At 42.8% G+C, this 11,610-nt stretch overlaps 1 protein-coding gene across 1 annotated transcript; it reads left to right on the top strand.

Annotated features, from left to right (window-relative positions):
* Nucleotides 1-234: 234 nt before the first annotated feature.
* Nucleotides 235-3,816, top strand: FOXG1 (forkhead box G1). Its single transcript, XM_040257186.1, has one exon. The coding sequence runs from the start codon at nt 235-237 to the stop codon at nt 1,705-1,707; it is 1,473 nt and encodes a 490-aa protein (XP_040113120.1). The 3' UTR covers nt 1,708-3,816.
* Nucleotides 3,817-11,610: the final 7,794 nt, after the last annotated feature.

Below are 11,610 nucleotides of genomic sequence, written 5' to 3'. Positions count from 1 at the left end.
CTTTTCCTTTTTTTTTTTTTTTCTTCTAATTCCTGAGGGGTGGTTGCTGCTTTTGCTACATGACTTGCCAGCGCCGGAGCCTGCGGTCCAACTGCGCTGCTGCCGGAGCGCTCAGTGCCGCCGCCGCCGCCCGCGCCGCCCGCACCCCGCTCGGCACCCACCGGTCGCCGCCGCCCGCTGCGCCGCTGCCCGGCTCCCGCGCCGCCGCCGCCGTTTCCCCCCGACGACTGGGTGATGCTGGACATGGGAGATAGGAAAGAGGTGAAAATGATCCCCAAGTCCTCGTTCAGCATCAACAGCCTGGTGCCAGAGGCGGTCCAGAACGACAACCACCACGCGAGCCACGGCCACCACAACAGCCACCACCCCCAGCATCACCATCACCACCACCACCATCATCACCACCCGCCGCCGCCCGCCCCGCAACCGCCACCGCAGCAGCAGCCGCCGCCGCCGCCGCCGCCGCCGCCCCAGGCACCGCAGCCGCCCCAGGCGCGGGGCGCCCCGGCCGCCGACGACGACAAGGGCCCACAGCAGCTGCTGCTCCCGCCGCCGCCGCCGCCGCCGCCCCCGGCCGCCGCCCTGGACGGGGCCAAAGCGGACGGGCTGGGCGGCAAGGGCGAGCCGGGCGGCGGCCCTGGGGAGCTGGCGCCCGTCGGGCCGGACGAGAAGGAGAAGGGCGCCGGCGCCGGGGGGGAGGAGAAGAAGGGGGCGGGCGAGGGCGGCAAGGACGGGGAGGGGGGCAAGGAGGGCGAGAAGAAGAACGGCAAGTACGAGAAGCCGCCGTTCAGCTACAACGCGCTCATCATGATGGCCATCCGGCAGAGCCCGGAGAAGCGGCTGACGCTCAACGGCATCTACGAGTTCATCATGAAGAACTTCCCCTACTACCGCGAGAACAAGCAGGGCTGGCAGAACTCCATCCGCCACAACCTGTCCCTCAACAAGTGCTTCGTGAAGGTGCCGCGTCACTACGACGACCCGGGCAAGGGCAACTACTGGATGCTGGACCCGTCGAGCGACGACGTGTTCATCGGCGGCACCACGGGCAAGCTGCGGCGCCGCTCCACCACGTCGCGGGCCAAGCTGGCCTTCAAGCGCGGGGCGCGCCTCACCTCCACCGGCCTCACCTTCATGGACCGCGCCGGCTCCCTCTACTGGCCCATGTCTCCCTTCCTGTCCCTGCACCACCCCCGCGCCAGCAGCACTTTGAGTTACAACGGCACCACGTCGGCCTACCCCAGCCACCCCATGCCCTACAGCTCCGTGTTGACTCAGAACTCGCTGGGCAACAACCACTCCTTCTCCACGGCCAACGGGCTGAGCGTGGACCGGCTGGTCAACGGGGAGATCCCCTACGCCACGCACCACCTCACGGCCGCCGCGCTCGCCGCCTCGGTGCCCTGCGGCCTGTCGGTGCCCTGCTCCGGGACCTACTCCCTCAACCCCTGTTCGGTCAACCTGCTCGCGGGCCAGACCAGTTACTTTTTCCCCCACGTCCCGCACCCGTCAATGACTTCGCAGAGCAGCACGTCCATGAGCGCCCGGGCCGCGTCTTCGTCCACGTCTCCGCAGGCCCCCTCGACCCTGCCCTGTGAGTCTTTAAGACCCTCTTTGCCAAGTTTCACCACGGGACTGTCCGGGGGACTGTCTGATTATTTCACACATCAAAATCAGGGGTCTTCTTCCAACCCTTTAATACATTAACATCCCTGGGACCAGACTGTAAGTGAACGTTTTACACACATTTGCATTGTAAATGATAATTAAAAAAATAAGTCCAGGTATTTTTTATTAAGCCCCCCCCCATTTCTGTACGTTTGTTCAGTCTTTAGGGTTGTTTATTATTCTAACAAGGTGTGGAGTGTCAGCGAGGTGCAATGTGGGGAGAATACATTGTAGAATATAAGGTTTGGAAGTCAAAATTATAGTAGAATGTGTATCTAAATAGTGACTGCTTTGCCATTTTCATTCAAACCTGACAAGTCTATCCTTAAGAGCCGCCAGATTTCCATGTGTGCAGTATTATAAATTATCATGGATCTTTATGGTGGATGCAGACCTTGAGAACAACCTAAATTATGGGGAGAGTTTTAAAATGTTAAACTGTAATTTGTATTTAAGAAGCATTCGTAGTAGAGGTGCCCAAGAAATTATTTTGGCCATTTATTGTTTTGTCCTTTTCTTTAAAAATCTGTTTTTTTTTTATTTTGTTTACTTTTAGACCAAAGATTGGGTTCTAGAAAATGCACTTGGTATACTAAGTATTTAAATAAAAATTAAAAAAAAAAGGAAAGTTGTTTCAGTTGGCAGCACTGCCCATTCAAATGAATCGGAAGGGGACAAAATTAATGATTGCCTTCAGTTTGTGTTGTGTATATTTTGATGTATGTGGTCACTAACAGGTCACTTTTATTTTTTCTAAATGTAGTGAAATGTTAATACCTATTGTACTTATAGGTAAACCTTGCAAATATGTAACCTGTGTTGCGCAGATGCCGCATAAATTTGAGTGATTGTTAATGTTGTCTTAAAATTTCTTGATTGTGATACTGTGGTCATATGCCCGTGTTTGTCACTTACAAAAATGTTTACTATGAACACACAGAAATAAAAAAATAGGCTAAATTCATATATATCTTGATACTTTTGTCTCTTTTATTAAGTAGAACTAATTTTTAAAAGATCATTAAAGTTCTAGGGAATTCAAAGGCTTTTTCAGCCAACTGAAATTTAAACTGCTCCATTCATTTGAACTGAGACTTTTCAAATGAAAATGATATTTTTTCCATTGTGGAGTCAAATTTTACAAGGAGCAGGCTATTTAATAAATGCTAGCTTTAAACAAAATATAGGCTTTTCAGCTGATATCTTTAAGTTTCTGTAGATATACAGCAAAAAGAGATTATTTAATTTTATGTGCATAGCTATTTACCTTGTGTTTATTTTCAAATCAGTTGATAGAATGCTTTTTATATATTTTGTTTCAGGTATCTTGTTTATAGCACTTGGCAAATTATAAATAAATCTATGTATATGGTTAGATAGAAGTGAATATAATGCACACATATGTAATATATATAGACACACAGAGCCCTTCAGTTCAGGTACAATTTGCGCTATGAATGCTGCAAATATTTTTGTTTAAATATTTGTATTTATACTTTCTAAGTCAGCATTTATTTTTGTGGCTGTTTACCCACAATGAAAGAGTTCTAATAAAGATGTGCTGAAGTTGCAATATAGATTTTGCTGAAGTGATCACCTGTTGTAATGACTTGCAGATCAATGTTTATATTTTATTTTTAAATTATAACAATTTAAAGCTCCAGATGTTCAGAAGAAGTAAAATGCCTCTCTCTCCTTTTCTTTCATTTTTACATTATAGAAGTATTTCTTGATTCCCTTTTAAATATGTTTGTGTAGTTTTATCTAGAAATTTGTCCTCTTGCTTAGTCATAATTTTGTTTTAACTTGCAGTATACATATGCATGCACATATATGCATATAGATATAAATCTGAAGCAAAATGAAAACATTTTCTTGAGTTGTTTCAGCAGTCCAATTGCTGTGACTCCAGAAAATAATTAGTAAACCTAACTAAAAGGTTTAGTAACTAATTGGATCCTGTGGTGAGTCTGTGGAGGACAAGTTGTTCATTTGTTACAATTGTATAGTCTGAAATGTGTTCTGCAGTAATGCAATAAGCTGGCTACTTCTTACAAAGGGCCCAATGAAAAATAATCTGTCCCCAAGATGTTATCGGCAAACACTTAGAGAGTCAGTCAGGAAAAAAAAAAAAAAAAAAAACCAAAATCTAGGCAAGAAGCAGGCTGACTGAAACAGATTTGAAATACAACTGTAGAATAGTTAATATTAGAATATGGGAATGGGTGGCCTGTGGAATGGAGAGATAGAGGAAGAGACAGCCAGAGGGAAGAAAGGGAAAGAGGATCTTGAACCTTAAAAAAAACCTTAAAAAAAAAAGTCCCTGCTACCAAAAAGAAAGAATGAATGAGAGAGAGGAGAGAGAGATCTAAGAAAGACAGAAAAAGGCCAGGAAAAAATTAAAAGAGCTAGAACCAAATATACACAAATGGAGAAAGAACTAAAATAGACCAAGACAGCTAGTTTAATTATCTCCTTTAAGCAGACTGGACAAGATTCTATTTTCTTAGTATGAGAGCAGTTTCACCAGAGGTCCAAGTTTCTTGAAATTTAACAGTTCTTTAGGATGAAGCATGAAAGAAAATTCCACAAATAAATTGTTTTAGAAGCCAAATGTATGACTGATAATAAAAATACTTATAGCGTCCAAGTGAATGAAGTTAGGCAAAGGAAATTCCTATTACACATTTGTGATCCAAAACAGCTCAAAGACAAGCATGTGTTTAGACTGGAAAAGGTGATGATGTATTGTTTGCTTTCACCATGGGTTTTATTTGTAGAATAAGAATGTACTGGGACAGAAGAAATATAGTCTTTTGCCTATCAAAAGCTACAAAGACAGTTGGACTCATATTGAGGTAAAGGGACATATATACAGAAGACAGATTTCCCCCATAAATATTTTTTTCTGGCCATATTAGATAACTATTATTTCTGATTGTTTATTTGCATGATCAAGAAATAGAGTTCTAGTGGCAAATGTAATGTTCTGAAATCAAAAGTAAAATCGACTTCTTTGAATTGATTAGGAACTAAGGACTGGAGTAGAAAAGTTCTACTTCGATACATGTCCAAGTTACACATACAATGGATATGATTAGAAGAATAGTTTGTTTAATATGCATAGTAGATACGAAGGGGGATATACAGAGAGAAAGAACTTTGTGAAGCCCTCCTGAAGCCCAATGTGAATATTTCATTTATCTCAATGAGTCCTATCGTCCCTCAAACTATCATCTTCAAAAACATACAGAAATCTAGCATGGCATTTAATAGATTTTTTGCAACAAATTGGTTGTAACATTGTGTTGATATTTGTTATCTTCAACCTTTGCCAGTTAAAATTAACTTATGCTGGAAAAACATTTTGAAACTTTTTGAAGCTTTTCTTCGTTTATACTTATAACTGTTTTTAATGAGATGAAGGTTGCTCTTTTTGAGATTTTGGAACTGAAAGTGCTTAGTGATCATAACTTATTTGACATCTCAAATTGCAATTTCTTTCCAGGTATAAAGTATTTTGTCTGCTACAAGTTAATACAAATTATTAATATATAAAACATTGAGAAAGTGACTTACTTAAGCTAGAGCAGTGAAAAGATTCTTTCAAATGTTTCTTCAGTTTGTTTCAAAATTGGAAATTACCAGAGTATGAAGCCCGGAACTAACAAGATTTAATACAAATATCTATGCTTATGGAAGATTTCATGTGGTTTCTATGACTCGCATCAAATTGAAGGTAGAGAGATAAAAAAGAAAATGAGACTTGTAGTGTTTAATTATGTATATTTAAATTGGTGGTTATTTCACCCAAGTAGGTGGATAAATCCAAAATATTTAGAGCTCTAAATATATAAATATGGTTTTTAAAAGTCTGTTTTCTACATCGTTGAAGAACTTGCATGCAATGAAGTAATTTTGCTTTTGAGAAATTAATTTTATGAATAGCTAAATTGGCTGGTTGTGTTTGGGACTCAATGCCTGTTTGAGAAATAGGCTAACAAAGGGTGAAGGTGAAGACCATTAGAGGTTTTAGAAGGGGCTGAGACGGGTTGCTGGGGTTGTGTAACTGTGCCTAGAGGGCGGGGTTCTGTACATTCCTACTTCACCAGATAACCTGCCCCCAACACTACTCCAGCTTCTGCCAGACAGATGGGACTCTCCAGCATGAAAATCTGCGCAACCATTCCAACAAGTAGGGTAGGTGAAACTGAAATTAAAATTCCCCCTTCTTCCCACCCCGCCCCCGACTTGAAGCCAGATCCTGAAGATACAGAAAGAATAGGGGTCATCTAGATTCTCCTTTTCGCGCATACACGTCTGCATTCTCCCTAAGAGCTTCCAACCTGTAAGAGTTCAAAGGCGCTATCTTTCACAGTACTTCATTCTTGATTTTCTTTTGCGCGCGTTTTTTTTTTTAAGCTTTCTTTTCCCATCCCAATCATTCTCCCTTCTCTACCCTCCCTCCAGAGTCTCCCCTCCCCCCTCCCCCCCAACCACCAGCAGTTAAAATAATCCACCTCTTGGTTTTCGGCCCCCAAACCGACCTTTTCTCCACTCCAGCGGTCAGTTCACCGGGACCTTTTCCTAAGGATGTAGTCCAAGGTGGCTCATGGGAATATATGATGTAGTGTTATATTTTGAATCTCTTTTCTGCCTTCCAATTTCTATCTTTTTTCCCCCCTCCATCCAAGACTGTGCCTGATGTTGCCCGAAGGATGCCGAAGAAAAAGACTTCAGGACTGGAAGCGCTCTTACCCCAAGATCGGTAAGTGAAAGTGCTTTACCGGGATGTGGGTGGCGGGGTAGCTGTGCCCGACCGGCTGATTTTGACCAAGGCTCAAACTGAGACTTTGAGGTCCAGGACTAAAGAACTCTTTAAAAAAAAAAATTTTTTTTTTCTTTTTTTCTTAGAGGGCGCGCTATCAGCAGAAGTAGCTGAAAGAATGCATGATTTTTTTTCCCCTCGGCGGCAGAGAGTCACGGTGGATCCCTAAGTAAAAAGGGTGTAGACATGGTAAAAAGGGATGGTGAGGACAGGAGAAGAATTTATATGGAGCCAGGGTAGTGGGAGACTGAACTAGGTTCCAAAGTGCAAAGTAATTCATTTCGTGGGAAAAGAATTTATGAGTCTTAAAGAAACTGCGAGAAGAAACTAACGAGACTTAAGGTTCAAACCTGTATGTATTTGCTCCCCCTATTTGAGACAAAGGTTTTTGTTCGAGAGCCAAGGGCTTGCTTCGTTCTAAAGTTTTCTTTTCTTTTTACTTTTCTTTCTTTCTTTTTATTTCTTGGTGGGATGTCCCTCCTTCCCCTATTTTCACACCAACATTGCCCACCTCCCCCAGAGTTGGCCCTCCGCTCCCAGCTCCTTGGCCTGGGTCGGGCGAGGGTCCCTGCCGGCTTTAGCGGCGTTGCTCCAGGTAGAGTCGCGGGTGGGAGGCTCTCTTTCCCTTATTCGAAGGAATAAGGAAATGAACACCGTTCTGGGCTTGACTTCGTCCCTGCTGGGAATATCTCAGTTCCCGGCTTTGGGATCTCAGGCTAATAATTGATTCTTAATGCACACTTAGGAGACGGCGGTGTAAGCTCGAGAGCCAGGGTATCTATCCCGAGAGTGGCTGCGGGCGCTCGAGACAGGTTGAGTCGGCCGGAAGCGAGTTTGGAGCCCTCGCCGGGGTTTCCCGTTAGTCTTTCTGGCGCTTCGGGGACTTCAGCACGATGGCGGGACTTGAGGTCCTTGTGGCAGGGATTCGGCAGCGTGGTTTTCTCGGATTTTTGGAACTGTGTAGAAACATGATTTGGGCGGCCGGGTCGCGGCGGCGCTGGCGGCGCGGTGGAGAGGCGCTCCCGGGACGCTGCGGCAGAGATGCCAGCAGAGGGGAAGCCGGGCGCTGCGCAGGGAGTAGCAAGGTGAGGGCGCTCTTGCCCAGGACAAAGCGGAGCTTGGAGTTTGATGGCTCGACACCGGCTGATGCCAGATAAATTGACTCCAGGAGCTTGGCCGGCGCGCTTCCCCATCTTTTCTCTTTCTTCTTTTTCTTCCGTGTTCTCCACCCGCCCTCTCCCCCTTCAAAGTTGTTTTACCTGGTGCGATTTCAGACCTTAGCACTTGCTAGTTGATAGAACTGTTTTCTCTGTAGTAGACACCTTTTCTCCTTTCCACTCTCTACTCTTCCATTTCGTTTTCTACCCTGTGTTTCTTTTCTGCCCAAACCTGTGGTCCGAAGTGAAGGGTTCTTACAAGGAAAACAGGTAGCCTTTGGGGTAGGAATTCCCTCAACGCTTTTAAAGATGTCCCTGGGCCAGCGAAAGGGAGGCAGGGGTTTAGGTGGGCAGAGCATCCTGCCTGTGTGAGGGGGATTCTCAGCAGTGACCTTTAGCCTTGAAAAGAAAGAACCATGAAGAATGGAGCTCAACATTTCCGACTGTCCCTTCCCCGTCTTCCATAAGACTCAGTTTCTATGACTCAACCCCATCCTCACCTGGCCCTCTATCAAAACTTGAAGTAGGCAGAAATTCCAGAATTGTTGAGATCAGGAAAAGACATTTTAAATAGCCAGTAACTCTCAAAATTCTGCTTGTGAGAGTGAGAGGGGAGATAGGATGTCCCATGTCCTTTTCATGGTGTGTTGCCTGATGCATACAAATCTCAGCCCTCCTCTTCGGCCTTTCGGAAAAGCTGCAAGAGAGGAAAGCCCATTGCACACTACAAGATTTAGGGATTATTATCCGAATGAAAGAGATTGTTCCACTGCCAGACATGTGTGGGATATTCAATTTCGATTTAGGTTGAATTTTTCTACACAGCACTCCTCGAATTGGGGCCATCTTCCTCAGTTTTATTCCCCTTTTCTTCTCATATTGTCTAATCCTTTTAATCGGAATGTATTTAAGGTGCAAACCTATCTAGCTCCGGGTCTGGAAGGCAAGGCATTGTTGATTCTGTTGACTGAGCAGGAAAACTAAAAACTGTAGTGGGGTTAGAGATAAACTGAGTTATCTCTCAGTTCTTTCATTTTCTCATCTGAAATTTAATGGCCTGATCATTGTTGTTTGAAGTTAAATTATCTGTTAAATTAGCTCTAAACAATAACTGGTGATATTTTCCTTTTGGGTTCAGTTGCCCTTGCATCCTGTTTCCTGGATGGAAAGGAGAGGAGTCAAAGAGAACGTTTGGTCACATAATTATATAAAGATAATAAAAATGGATATTTATGTGCTAGTGATATCATACAAGGAAAAAAATCACTTTCAAAGAAGCTGAATTTCATAAATAAGAAAAAATTTGAGGCCTGTGCTTCAGAAGGACCACACTAATTCAGGGATGAATGTAAATAAGCATCTTTGTTGATTAAGAAAAAAATGTGAACACCATATTTTCATTACAGAACCTAAATACTCAAACTCATCATACACCGGTACTTGCTAATTTAAATTAATTCTGCCCTCCAGGGATAAATATTCTCAAAAAGGAAATTTAACTTTAAGCAAAATCTGAAATGTTTCAGATGTGAATTTCTAGAAATCCGAAGTATATTTGTTTCTTTGAGTCAGACACTTGTTTGTTTTGCAATCACTTTATGAAACAATTTTGGAATAACGCAGATGCTGTTCCCCCCTTCCTTGTTTCAGACTGCTTGCATATGCAGGCATAGGCGTAATAACTCCCAGGGTATATTGAGGAAATAACATTTTTACTCTTTTAACAAAAGGCCCAAAGAACCTATAAAGCCAAAGGTACCACAGTAGTTTTTAAAACTAATGAGCACTTTGTGTGTCTTTTACCCATTAAAACGTGCTGAATGAATAATTAGAGGCTATAATGAAGGTTGAAAATTCAGAACATGAATAAGGTGGCAATTTTATTATTTAATACTTTTATAATTTTTATAATTAATGATGTAATTTTAAATTTGGCAAAGCTTTGTTAGAAAAAATAGAGTACTCCTCCCACCCCATCAAATATACTCTAGAAGGAATAAGGTAGAATCAGGTAGAGGTGGCAACAGGGCTTGTTTATTTATCTATTTCCAGTAGTGGTAATTGTAGTAGTAGTAGTAGCAGCAGTGGAGTTGAAAAATATACTTTTAATTATACATTGGGAGCTCTGATTGCAGCTGGAAGACTAAAATCGATCATCCCTGCATCGATGGTGTGGTCTATTACTGCATTGATTTGTGTTTATTTATGCAGACTTTCAGTTATTTACTTATATATTTCAGCATCTGCCTCTTGATTATTATCGCAGGTTGGTTTTAATGAAAGAGCTTATATAGGAAACACATTTGACAGTTCAATTTTAAGTAAATTTGGTAGTGAATCCAAAGCAATCCAAAGAGTTTATGAAATTACTTATTCATACTTACTTTTTAGCAGTTAGGAATCTGTCTCTGATTAAAATCTCACACTACTCAAAAGCTTCCATTCTTCTCTTCAAACATTGTGCTTCTGTTTTTATAAAATAGGAAAACAGATGATTATATGATGTTAGGTGTGATAGAATGAAACTGATGAATGAGTTTAATTTTTTCATTGACATGACTAGGTTACCCTCATGACAATAAAGTGACCATTGGGTTTACTAATACTATTGAAAATCAAGGAGCAATGGATTTTGAATATGGAAGTGGCAATGTTTTAAAACATCTATTATCTCTAGATTATGCCAGGGGTATACTGAACAGGATATTCTCAGGTTCTTCAGTACATATTAAATGCATATATTCTATTATTTAGTGTATGTCTACAATTATACCTTATGAAGACTGGCATTTCTCTTGAACTAGAAGCTCACATGTGAATGTTATGCATCAAAGTTGATTTGAACTAATAGGGCAACTAAAGACCAGGGGGTATGACTTTTATATGTAAAAGGCAGTACTCTAGAAGGAATAAAGTAGAATCAGGTAGAAGTGACAGCAGGCCTTGTTTTCTTTACATTGAGATGCATGTGCTTCTCTTATTGTCATTACAAAATGTTGAAAGATGACTTGGAAATGGGGGGCAGGGGGAAGAGTGGCCAAATTCATCGAGGGCTATTTGCTTCTGACTTTACAGATCTTTTATTGCAGTCTGGAGGATCAATTTTTCCTTACTAATAATTTGGAATTCATCTACCAAATACGATTAATAGTTCTCTTCGTTTCTCACGCTTCCCCATTCTCTGGTATCTGCGAAGAATATAGAGGAAAATTAATCGAATTCTTTCTTAAGAAGGAAAGGGCCTTGAGACATGGAATTAACTCTCCTCACCCTGGCGAGTTTTCCTGAAACTACTTATCCTCAGCATCGGTGCTCTGAGAGGTGGAGCCTCGCAGTCAGACGGCTGCAGGCAGAAGGTGGGCGAGCCCTGGGACCTTAAGCTTTGTGGAAGGTTGAAAGGAGGAGCAGAGGGAGAGCTTTGAGGTTTGTTTGTCTATTTTTATTTTTCTGTCCCGTGCCAAGCCCTTGAAGTTAACACAGAGATATGGCCCTTTAGGACCAAGCACTCAGCATTCTTTCGAGAATGAGATTCCAGAGCATCAGATGAACCGGACTTAGAGCTAAGGCGTCACCCACCCCCCCTTCCTACGCACGCACCAGCTCGTCCTCACGTGCGCTGGGGTAGTGGACAGTGTTGACTTGAATTGCTCTCGCTCGCTCCAAGCCTTTCCTGTGAATGAACCCGAAAACACTCGACAGGTCGTGAATAATCGTTTTAATGAGTGTGCAAAGCGTGCGACGGGGTGCACCGAGCTGTCGGGTTAAACAAACAACTTGTACCCTGACCAAATCCGATTGTTAAAGTGCAAAGTGATGTCAGTACCATTTCCATTGCCCTTCAGAAAACCACAGATCTGACACGCGGGAGTCCAATTTTCCCCATTAAAGAAAAATAACAATATTTTCCAACCGTGTATGTGATCTTCTTTAATATTAACCTGAGCCAAACAAAACCTC

This window comes from Oryx dammah, unplaced genomic scaffold (genome assembly GCF_014754425.2).
Source record: "Oryx dammah isolate SB20612 unplaced genomic scaffold, SCBI_Odam_1.1 HiC_scaffold_16, whole genome shotgun sequence".
Lineage (NCBI taxonomy): Eukaryota > Metazoa > Chordata > Mammalia > Artiodactyla > Bovidae > Oryx > Oryx dammah.
Note: the sequence above shows the minus strand (reverse complement) of the source record. Positions and strands in the feature narration are given on the sequence as shown.